At 43.2% G+C, this 12121-nt stretch overlaps 1 protein-coding gene across 1 annotated transcript; it reads right to left on the reverse strand.

Annotated features, from left to right (window-relative positions):
• Positions 1–3904: 3904 nt before the first annotated feature.
• Positions 3905–11088, reverse strand: LOC120740768 (E3 ubiquitin-protein ligase TRIM39-like). Its single transcript, XM_040043244.1, has 2 exons — positions 10957–11088; positions 3905–5836 (listed from the first exon to the last, which is right to left on the reverse strand). Exon 2 carries the CDS (start codon positions 5825–5827, stop codon positions 4166–4168), a length of 1662 nt encoding a protein of 553 aa, XP_039899178.1. The 5' UTR covers positions 5828–5836; positions 10957–11088; the 3' UTR covers positions 3905–4165.
• Positions 11089–12121: the final 1033 nt, after the last annotated feature.

Genomic DNA, 12121 nt, shown 5'->3' on the forward strand with positions numbered 1-12121 from the left:
ATCTATCTTAATTAAATGGCCAAATTCTCCAATAAATTAGCAATAATAAAGTAAGAAAAAATAAGACATTCAATTTATGGACGCTCAAATTAACAGAGCGACATTAAACGCACCTCATTGCCTGCCGTAGCGTTCTTCGCAGCTGCACTTCACCTCAAAGGTCGGTTAATACATCGGATTTAACTTAACCAAAGTCCAATTAAAGGAAAATAAATGTTTCTAACAAATACAATGAAGAACATTAAAATAATTCACTGTCAGTTACTGTCGCTGTGAGTTTGACGAGGTCAGCTGCTTCATTTGGTTCTGCCTAAAGTTCTCTCAGTGATCCAGTGTTTATATGATAAGATACGTGTTTAATGCAGAAAGTTGGAATTACAAGTTGGTAAGAAGCTTTTTAACAAAGGTTTGATTTAAGCTTTAAGTTCAAAGGTGAAAGAAATTTCACGTTTGATGAAGGAAGATCAAGGCTAACAAGGACATAGGTCAAAGGTCAAAATAAGGTAAGGTGATAAAATATAATAGATATATACAAGGCAAGGCAAGGCAAATTTATTTGTATAGCACAATTCAACAACAAGGTGATTCAAAGTGCTTTACAGAGACATTAGAAACAAAAACAAATAAAAAGCATGATTTAAAATTGATTAAAACAAGTAAACAAACAAACTAATTAACAAACAAACAAAACAGTATATAAAATCAGAACAATAGATAAAATCAGTAGTTAAAATGTAAGTTTTGAAATTTAAGCTTAAAAATGTGGATTTGGTGCTTTATTCAAATGCAGCTGAGAACAGGTGAGTCTTCAACCTGGATTTAAATAAACTGAGTGTTTCAGCTGATCTGAGGCTTTCTGGGAGTTTGTTCCAGATATAAGGAGCATAAAAGCTGAATGCAACTTCTCCGTGTCTGGTTCTGACTCTGGGAACTGATAAAAGACCGGATCCAGATGACCTGAGAGATCTGGAAGGTTCATACTGGGTCAGGAGGTCACTGATGTATTTTGGTCCTAAACCATTTAGAGCTTTATAGACCAGCATCAGAACTTTAAAGTCTATCCTCTGACGGACAGGCAGCCAGTGTAAAGACCTCAGAGCTGGACTGATGTGGTCCACTTTTTTGGTCTTAGTGAGGACTCGAGCAGCAGAGTTCTGAATGAGCTGTAGTTGTCTGACTGATTTTTTAGGTGGACCTGTAAAGATGCTGTTACAGTAATCAAGCCTACTAAAGATGAATGCATGGACTAGTTTTTCCAGGTCCTGTTGAGACATCAGATCTTTTATCCTTGAAATATTCCTGAGGTGATAGTAAGCTGATTTTGTTATTGTCTTAATGTGTTTTTCTAAGTTTAGGTCTGCATCCATCACTACACCCAAATTTCTCGCCTGGTTTGTGGTTTTTAGGTGTATAGATTGAAGTTCTCTGGTGACCTGTAATCGTTTTTCTTTGGCGCCAAAGACTATTACCTCAGTTTTGTTTTTGTTTAGCTGGAGAAAATTGTGGCACAACCAGTCATTAATTTCCTCGATGCATTTGCCAAGAGCCTGTACAGGGCCTTGATATAATCAATCAATAAGGTGAAAATATCAGATAAAAGGGTTTTTTTGGTTATAAGGAATAAAGAGGTCAAAGGTAGTGATGGTGAGATGAAGCCTCGTGATGAACTGAAGCTTTCCACCCAATTGGTCGACTCATGGTTCGAAGCATTGTGATGATTCATTTGCTCTACTGCGCCATCAAGTGGGCAATTCAAGTGAAGCGGGCTCTGTGATTATAATGATGTGTAAACCTCTAAACTGAATAAATAAATTGTTTTCTTGGTTATTTATCCCGAATATTGTCTCAGTGTGTGTGATACAAAAGAGAAAGTGGAAAGTATCAGGACAGCGTTTTGGTATGATTGTGTAACTGTCAGCCTCAGACAGTCAGTCAATAGTATAATTCAGATCATAGATCAGTACATTTGCATATTTGTATAACTATAAAAAGAAAGCTGACACTTTCGAGACTTTATCTAATGTGTAAGCATCACAGCAGATGCCTTTGTGTCAACATAGCTGAGGCTAAAACAGAAAAACTATTTTATAAAAATATTCAGCAGTAGATCAAAACCAAAAGAAAACCATCAATCAACAAATGAACATTACCTGATGCTGCTGAAGTGAAGCAGAGCAAATTACAGAGCTTTTATTAGAGACACACCTTAGCATTTTGCAATTTTGCATAATGTTAAAAAGTTTCAATTATTTTAGTAGCCTATTGAACGGCAGAAATTAGGTTTTCTTTTCGGAAGTATTTAAATGGGAATGAACAGCGGCTGACAAACAACGGAGGTCTTATGCGTAACAAACAAGCGAATAATGCAGAAAACAGACGGGGACTGTTCTTGAAGTATACTGTGTGTGTGTGTGTGAGAGAGAGAGAGAGTGAGAGAGAGAAAGCTGTGCATGAAGTGTGATTTTATCCTGGTGAAAGCAAAACAGCAAAAGTCAGAGGAAATTCATGACGATGTTTATGTGAAGTGTAGTTTGGATCTTCTTTTTCTGCTGGTTCGGTCAATATTGTTTGAAGAGAAATAAAACCTGCAGCTTCAGAATCAGCGCAAAAAAGGCGGAAACACGAAGCACGAACCCGCCGACGGATACTTTATTAGGATACTTAATATTAATATTAGGATACTATTTACGCATACTTTATTAGGAGAGACAAAATTTAAAAAAAACATCTCTTCCTTGCTGGTTCCATCGAAGAAGAAATGCTCAAGTAACTACGTAGCACGTACGTAATCCAATTCCACAACACAGTGTGATGGGGAATCAGCTGTTTTTCTGCCCATTTTATTTCGAATCTGGCGCGAACCGGTGAACCAGTCCCTGAATCAGTCACGTGGTACGGACTGCCCGCGAGGCCTCGAACGTCACTGCATACGTAATCAAGGCAAGCCTCGATACGCGCTTCACAAAAATGCCCCCGAGATTACCCGACACACAATTCGACGCTTCGACACACAGGACACATCACTAGTCAAAGGTCAAAACAAGAGTACTGTTAAGTTAAAATTAAAAGGTCAAAGGTCAGATTAAACAGGTTACACAGAAAGGATCGGCAAAACTTAAACAAGGATAAAGAAATAATACATTAAACAAGGAAATAAATTAAAAGTCTGAGTTAATGAGAAATTAAACGTTTAAATCAGGTTAAGAGTTAAATTTTAAGCTTTTCTTAGTTAAACTAAATAAAATAATCAGAATAAACGATTGGAGGAAAAAAGCAAAGATGTTGTGATCAAATAGTTTGTACGGCAGAAAGAAAAACATGTTTCAGTAGATTGTATGTTGGAAACCACAGTAGACACAGTAGACTCAAATCATTGTTACTGAGGAATTCTGCCTTAAACAGTAAAGTGTTCTTTAACAGTGTGTGTGTGTGTCTGCAGCTGTTCTTTGTGTTGTTGCTGCATCGTTGCCTCAGGGGGAAAGTTGTGTGTGTGTTATGCAGACTAGCAGAGACTGCAGCTGTCAGCAGCCACACACACTTTCTATTCTTCAAATCAAATCACAGTGAAACATGTTCACTGACAGCTCAGCTTCAGCATCGTCTTCATGCTGTGACTGCAGCCGTTCAACTCTGTTTGTCTTTAACCCAAATCATCACAACATGCAAATATAATCATCAAAATGATGTGACTGGAAGGATGCAGCAGTCTGTGCTCCACCTTTCTCCTCCACACCTGCAGGTGGAGAACATGGATGCATGAATCTCTACAGAGTTCTTTGAATATTATCCGTCTCATCAGTTTTCAGTGAACAAAACTCCTCACAGAGCCAAAATAAGCAGTTTGTATCCAACATAACTCAGCTGGACTCTGATGCTCCGTATAACAGCCACACATGAGTCTGGATTCACTCAAAGCATTGAACAAACTTTATTGTAAATGAAGCTTTTGGACATTTGTTCTCTGATATTTGCTCTTCAGCTCGAGTCTCCATCAGTGGGAACATTTCCTGATTCAACTTTTCTTCTGTTCAAATCAAACTCCATGAGAATCAAAGTGTGAATCAGAGTCCTGATGATCAGATTCTATAGAAACATGGAGACTGTAGAGGATTTACACTCAACATGTTCATTTGTTCCCTTCAAGAAAAATCAATCATTCATCCAATTAAATCAGTCGTTGATCAGTTTGATTGACAGGACAGATGATCAGAGGTGCAGAGTTTTTACCTCCATGATTCAAACTGGGACAGAAGAATGGGTGGAGTTTGTGAGTGAAGGAGCAGCCAGTAAAGGAGTAGATCAGAGCTGCAGCACCTACATCATAAAAGGAGACCAGACCCTCCTCATAATCCACAAACACCCCCACCTTCTCAGGACCAGGATGAAGACAGAGGGGGACTAAAGGGTCAGCACAAGCACTGTACTCATTTCCATTTCTCAGCCCTACAGTCCAGAAACCATCCTGAGGACTCGCTGTGATTATTCCCTTCCTGTTGATCGACTCTGTGGCCACTCCTAAATCCCACTCAGTCTTTCCTTTAACCTGAACCTCAAAGTAAAATCTGCCTGAAGAGAAACTCTGCTCTCCTAAAACACAAACACAGTCAGAAAATCTCTCTGGGTTGTCTGGAAGATTCTTCCTCACATCACTATGATAAACTTGTTTTCCATCATCAGACAGGATGAGTTCAGGATGAGCTGTATCAGGATCCAGAGTCACATCCACCTCATGCTGCTGCACCCTCTGCAGCTCTGCAGCCTCTAACAGCTTCTTCTTCATGGGTTTCCAGACTGTCTCCTCCAGCTGAGCCACAGCTCTCCCCACAGTCCCCTCATATGATGGTGGATGAACTCTGACCTCTGTCCAGTCCTTGCTGGGTGGAGCAGCTTTCAGGGAGGAGAAGCTTTGGAGGAGGTGGAGGTGGTCTTCAGAGCGTGAGAGCTGCTCCACCTCAGAGCTTCTCTCCATCAGCTCAGAGATTTCCTGTTCCAGATCTTTGATGAGACCTTCAGCCTGTTTCTCTGTAGCTTCCTGTTTGTCTTCGATCTCCTTCATGAGCTCCTTCAGGCGTCTCTCAACAGACTCCATCAGAGCCGTGAAGACCTGAACACCTTCTGCTTTCTGTCTGTCTGCAGCATCTTTACTCATCTTCACCGACTCTGTGATCTCCTGAATCTTCAGTCGTCTCTTCTGGATCATCTGCTGAATCTCAGCCTCTGTCTTCTCCAGCTCTGCCTTCTTTCCTTCATATTCTTCTCTCAGAGGAACAAACTCGTGGTTCTTGTGGTCTAAAACAGAGCAGAGCATGCAGACACATGTCTGGTCGGTCTTACAGAAGAGCTGCAGAAGGTTATCGTGCTTCGTGCACATCCTGCCTTCCAGGTTCTCCACAGCATCAACCAGCTGATGTCTTTTCAGACCTTTCAGTGTCAGATGAGGCTCCAGGTGAGTCTGACAGTAGGAGGTCTGACACACCAGGCAGGACTTCAGGGCCTTCAGTCTGGTTCCAGTGCAGACGTCACAGGGAACTTCTCCTGGTTTGGCAGCTTGTTGCTCTGAGCTGCTGCTGCTGGCTTTCTGCTGAGCTTCACGTCTGAACTGAGCAACCATCTCAGAGATGAAGGTGTTGACCCTCAGCTGAGGTCGAGTGTAGAAAGTCTCTTTACACATGGGACACTGACAGATGACATTCATGTCCCAGTGCTGACTGATGCAGGTTTTGCAGAAGTTGTGTCCACATGGTGTAGAGACTGGATCAGTGAACACATCCAGACAGATGGAGCACAGAAACTGATCTTCAGATCGCAGATTGCTGGCAGCAGACATGTCTGCACTCTGAGGGAGAAAGAAAAGAAACATTTGATTCAAAATTCACTTTAAATTTCATTTTTACAAAGAGAGAAACAAGCGTCAGTAGTCTGAGGAGCTTGGAGAGAAAAGCGTCTGGAATTCTTTGAGTTTCTTGAAGACGTTTCATCAGAGAAGCTTCTTCAGTTCTCAGAGTAACTGGTGGAGACCCAGCAACACACTCAGACACAAACTGGTTCATCCAAACACAAACCTAACATCGTAGTGTCTGCTGTACAGTGCAGCGTCCAGATGAACAGGATCAACGTTTGGGGATGAAGATAAATACAGTCGTTACAAAGATGTGAAATTGTTTCTCTGTTTTACAGAAGGTCCAAGATTCATCCAGATCATTTGTATACTTAAATAAATCAGTTTGTTGGATATTTTCCATCAATTACTGTGAAGTAAACTTCGACCTTGTTGGTGACTGAATACTTCTTATTGTACGTCCAGATCAACGAGCCATTAATATTAAACAGTGACTGTTCCAGTAGAGCTGACAGTGAGGAGGACGATGAATCACAAACCTCAGAAATGTGTTATTAACTGTTGATCCAGTATTTTAATGGCATTGATGAGAACATGTTTATTCAGAGGTGTCTGTATATTTGGTCCATTTGTGCGTCAGTAAAAACTGTCCTGTTTTCTCTCACAGATACTGGAACATCACAGCTCCTCACAAACTCAGGATGTGGAAGAAGATGAACTTTTCCAGTCACTCGCTGGGATACATCATTCATGTTATTCTGGATCCTCAGAAAACATTGATTTATTTTTGTGTTTCACATATTTGTTTGTCCAAATCAAAGGTTGATGTTAGTAGAGAAGAAGCCACCATGATAAAGCCTGTGTGTGAAAATGAGACCAGTGGATTTGATCAAAATCACATTTAAGGAGGAATTCTGTCCTCCAGTTTGTTTAAATAAGCTTTGGGATTAAACAGCATCATCTATGTTTGTATCTGATGACATGTTTGATCCAGGTCAGCTTGAATATCACAGCTGATGTGTGGAACTCTGACATGTTTAAAGCCTGATTATCAGGATGATTCAAACACATCTGTTTAAATAATGAGATTCATGTTTCCACACAAAGTTATAAAGTGCAGCATCGACTGTTTTCTGAATGATTGAGGAACATCTGTGACTCTTACAGGATACACTAAGTCAGATAATCTTTGTAAAATGTGTGAATGACTTTTTGAAGTACTGACCAAAATCTGCTGGTTTACAGTATCAAAGGCTTTATATCAATAAAGAATAAATAGGTGCTTTCATGTCTGTAATCCTTATGATCAATCAGATCCAGAATCAATCTAATAGGAACAGGAAGTGATGAATAAATCACCCCAATAACATCCAAGATGGCGCCACGGTAGGCAGCCTGTTTCCTCAGCTCCCAGCTTTTTCCTTTCCTTTCTGTTTTTTCTTGTGCTTTAAGCTTTTTTTACCCGACACTCTTGGTCGTATTTTATTTCTTGTGCAACATGGACCCACAAATTTTCGTGAGAGTAGTAGTATGTCTTCTACTCTTTTTGGGACTTTTTACCACCACTTCTGGAGAATCTGTAAGCCAAGCCATTGTTTACAGTAGGGAGCAGCTGCTAGCACTGAGCAACAGGAAAGTACTCCCAGAGGAGCGACCCAAGATTCCGAAGGAATTACGACGTTGGAGGAGGGGACGCAGGGCTGGAGTGAAGTACCAGGAAAGAAGGAGATGGTACAAATCAAGCATTCCATCCATTCTCATGGGTAATGTAAGATCGTTACCCAACAAGATGGAAGAGCTAATTGCACTAACCAGACTGCAGTGGGAGTACAAGCAGAGCAGCCTCCTCCTGTTCACTGAGACATGGCTCACGGACCACACACCGGACTCTGTCATAACTCTGGATGGCTTTCAACTGGTTAGAGCGGACCGGAATGCAATGGAGAGTGGTAAGAGGAGAGGTGGGGGACTAGCAATGTATGTCAGTGAGAGATGGTGTAACCCGGGACACATCACTGTGAAGGAACAGAGCTGTACCAAAGACATTGAACTGTTGGCAGTTAGCGTCCGGCCATACCACCTGGCCAGGGAATTTTCACACGTTATTGTGCTGACTGTTTACATCCCACCCTCAGCCGACGCTACAGCAGCCTGTGATTACATTCACTCCACTGTCTCTCAGCTACAGATGGCACATCCGCAGTCCCTCATTATTATTTCTGGGGACTTCAATCATGCCTCACTATCTGTCACTCTCCCAAACTTCTCCCAGTACGTTGACTGCCATACAAGGGACAGCAAAACCCTGGATCTATTGTTTGCCAACACAAAGCAGGCTTATAGTGCATCACCCCTCCCCCCGCTTGGCCACTCAGACCCCAACCTGGTCCTTCTCCACCACACCTACACTCCTATGGTGAAGAGGAACCCCCCCACGAAGAAGGTGATAAGGGTGTGGTCTGAGGAATGCACTGAGGCCTTAAGAGACTGTTTTGAATGCACAGACTGGCAGGAACTCTGCAAGCCTCATGGTGAGGACATCGACGCCCTCACTCACTGCATCACGGACTACATTAATTTCTGTGTTGAGAACACTGTGCCTACCAAGAAGATACAGTGTTTCTCAAACAATAAACCGTGGGTCACCCCAGAACTGAAGGCCCTGCTGAACAAGAAGAAGAGTGCTTTCTGGTCGGGAGACAAGGAGGAACTTAAGAAAGTCCAAAAGGATCTTAAATACAAGATCCGAGAAGGCAAGGAGCGCTTCAGTAGGAAGATGGAAAACCAACTCCAACAGAAAAACGTCAGAGAAGTCTGGAGGAGCATGAAAAAAATCTCTGGACATTTCCAGGACAATGGAGGAGCCACAGTGTCTGCTGGCCGGGGTTGGGCTAACGACTTGAATCTGTTTTTTAACAGATTTGACAATGGCCCACTTATCACCTCTCCCACCCCCCAGGTTCCATTAATCCCCCTCCAGTTCCTACCCCCCCTCCGGGTGCAATGCCATTGTCACCTGAGCTCTCCTTTCACCACAACCCTGCTTCACCCCTATCCACACATCTATCCACAACAAAGCCAGCCCCACCCCCACTCCAGCCCAGCCTCACATCTACTTCACAGCTGATCAGGTGAGAAATCAGCTCAAGAGGACGAAGGCAAGGAAGGCAGCAGGTCCGGATAGAATCTGCTCCAGACTGCTCGGGGACAGTGCAGACCAGCTCTGTCAGGTGGCCCTGTACATCTTCAACCTGAGCCTGAGCCTGGAGAGGGTTCCTGAACTGTGGAAGACTTCCTGTGTGGTTCCGGTGCCACAAATCGCACACCCCAGGGAGCCCAACCACTTCAGGCCTGTTGCCTTGACTTCTCATCTGATGAAGACCATAGAAAGGCTCATCTTGCACCACCTTCGGCCACTGGTGGGCTCAGTGTTGGACCCCCTGCAGTTCGCCTACCGTTCTGGAATTGGGGTGGATGACGCTGTCATCTACCTGGTACACTGATCCCTCTCTCACTTAGAGCAGGCGGGGAGCACTGTGAGGATCATGTTTGTTGACTTCTCCAGTGCTTTCAACACCATCCAACCCGCACTACTGAGAGGGAAGCTGGAGGGAGCCGGAGTAGGCACACAGCTGACTGCATGGACCATCAACTACCTTACCAACAGACCACAGTATGTGAGGCTCCATGACTGTGTGTCTGAGGTGGTAATCTGCAGCACGGGGGCACCACAGGGCACGGTTCTCTCACCTTTCCTGTTCAGCCTTTACACTTCAGACTTCTGTTATAATTCGGACGATTGCCATCTACAGAAGTTCTCTGATGATACAGCCATCATTGGATGCATATCAGAAGGCAATGATCAGGAATACAGGGGGGTCATCAGTGACTTTGTTGGCTGGTGTGAGACCAACGTACTCCAAATCAACGCCGGCAAGACAAAGGAGATGATCATAGACTTCAGGAGGAAGTCACCCCCTACAACACTGGTGAACATCCAAGGGAAAGACACTGAGATAGTGGACTCTTATAAGTACCTGGGTGTTCACCTCAACAATAAACTGGACTGGACTACAAATACAGACGTCCTGTATAAGAAGGGCCAGAGTCGACTCCACCTGCTGAGGAGACTGAGGTCCTTCGGAGTCTGCAGGACTCTGTTAAAGACATTCTATGACACTGTGGTAGCATCTTCCCTTTTCTATGCAGTGGCCTGCTGGGGGAGTGGATGCACGGACAGGGACAGGAGCAGGATTGACAAACTGGTGCGGAGGTCTAGCTCCGTGCTGGGATGTCCCCTGGAGTCTGTGGAGGTGGTTGGTGAGAGGAGGATGTTAGTAAAGCTGACATCCATCATGAACAACCCACATCACCCACTGCATGAGTCTGTGAGTGGGCTGAGCAGCTCCTTTAGTCAGAGACTGAAACACCCTCGCTGCAGGAAGGAGCGCTTTGGCAGATCATTCGTCCCAACAGCAGTTAGACTCTATAACTCCTCAATCATGATGTCATAAGTCACTGGACACTGTGAACATCCACGGTCACCACTTCATGCATAATGGACCTTCATGTGTACGGACATGTGCAGGTATATATGTCTGTATATGTATACATATGTATATCTAGTGTGTACATGTGTGTGTGTGCATGTCTATAAATAGGAATAGTAGTGGTACAATAGCTATATCAAGCTATATAGTTTATGTCTTCCATATTTCCAACTATATCCATAATCACATACTGTGTATGCTACCATTGTATATAGTGTATTATCTTACTTTTTTTCATTGATTGTACTTATTTGTATTTTTGTAAATCCTTCTGATATCTGTACCTGAGCTGAGGTGACGCAAAAATTTCCCCGTTGTGGGATCAATAAAGTCTTATCTTATCTTAAACAAGAAGTGTGGAGTCAGTCTGAAGTCCAGAGCACAGACTGAGTCCACCGTCCTGAGCAGAGCCACAGTGAGACTGAAGCAGCAGCTCGATGCTCCTACAGTGGATCTGTGGTTACATGAGCAGATTTCTATGGATCCAGTGTGACTGTGATGAGTCCTGATGAAGTGAACAGAGTGAAGATTTGTGTAGAAGCAGGAAGTGTGATCAGCTGCACTCACCACTGTTGCTGAGAGAAACCTGATGGACTCCAGTGAATCTTCTTTTAGAGACAAACAGGACTCGACTGCAGCTCTGCTGCTGCTCTCTCACACTGTCACTTCTGCAAAATGACGTTGAACGTTTTTCAGGTGTTGCTCCGCCTCTTCCTGCCTCTCCCTTTACAGGAATCAGCTGGTCTGTACTCAGTGACTGTGTGCAGCGGGTGGGAGGAGTGAGGAGTGGTGTGTGGGTTCACACAGTAATGACGGCCTCAGGTGATCAGGAGAAACTCACCTGGATTTCCTTTTTCCACAGCAGACTGAGAGCTTCAGGTGGACCCTGAAGGAGGTCTCAGACACAGGTGGTAAAAGTACACACAGTGTGTACTGAAGTAGAAGTACTACTGTTAAAAATACTCCAAGCACTAATTCAACTTCTTTACTCAAGTAAAAGTAAAAAGTACTGGCTGTGAAATGAGAGTAAAAAGAGCTGATTGAAGAACATTTCTAACACTTTTTTATACAAAGCTAACTGAACCATGTGCTGCATCAACGTGATAATAAAATAATATTATTCACTTTGTTTCTAATAAATATTCCCAGCTTGAATCAGACAAGTTGAACATGAGCAGAGAAAAAGAAGGAAATCCAAATATTCCTGTGTTCAGTTTTCTCCATTTACAGGCCGACTGTGCCTCTAAACAGGAACATGAGCAGGAAGAGGCTGAAGTGGATTCAGCAGGTGGAGGATGCCTAACATCAGCTAGAAAGATTTACTGTGACGTTTGTTTGCTGTTTTCGCCTCGTGCACGAGAACATCACCAAATAAACTCGAGACAGTTTTTAATATTTCATTGTTCAAGAGCAAAAAGACTGACGGACTGTGTTTAAGGCCACCTCACAAATGTCACACATGAAATATTCAGTGTTTATTTGCTGGTTTGTTGGCAGCAGCTCCTTAAAGTCTGTCACACATCTGTTTGACCGTCTCCAGTTAATCTGAGACACCAGTTAATCTGCAACAGCAGCATCAGGCGGCTCAGCTGATCTCTGGTGTGTAGCTGCTGTGCTGCGGTCCCATTCCTCAGTGAAAGCAACAGCAGAACAAAAACTCTCTCGATCCACATGTTTGAAAAGAAAGCTTTTAAACAGATGAACACACTCAGTAAAGGACAAAGAAATAAGT

The sequence above is a fragment of the Simochromis diagramma genome, unplaced genomic scaffold, assembly GCF_900408965.1.
Source record: "Simochromis diagramma unplaced genomic scaffold, fSimDia1.1 OVJJ01000768.1, whole genome shotgun sequence".
NCBI classification, from domain to species: domain Eukaryota; kingdom Metazoa; phylum Chordata; class Actinopteri; order Cichliformes; family Cichlidae; genus Simochromis; species Simochromis diagramma.

Coding starts and splice junctions, on each gene's coding strand:
- LOC120740768 (XM_040043244.1), bottom strand. CDS start 5,827: ATGTCTGCTGCCAGCAATCTGCGATCTGAAGATCAGTTTCTGTGCTCC.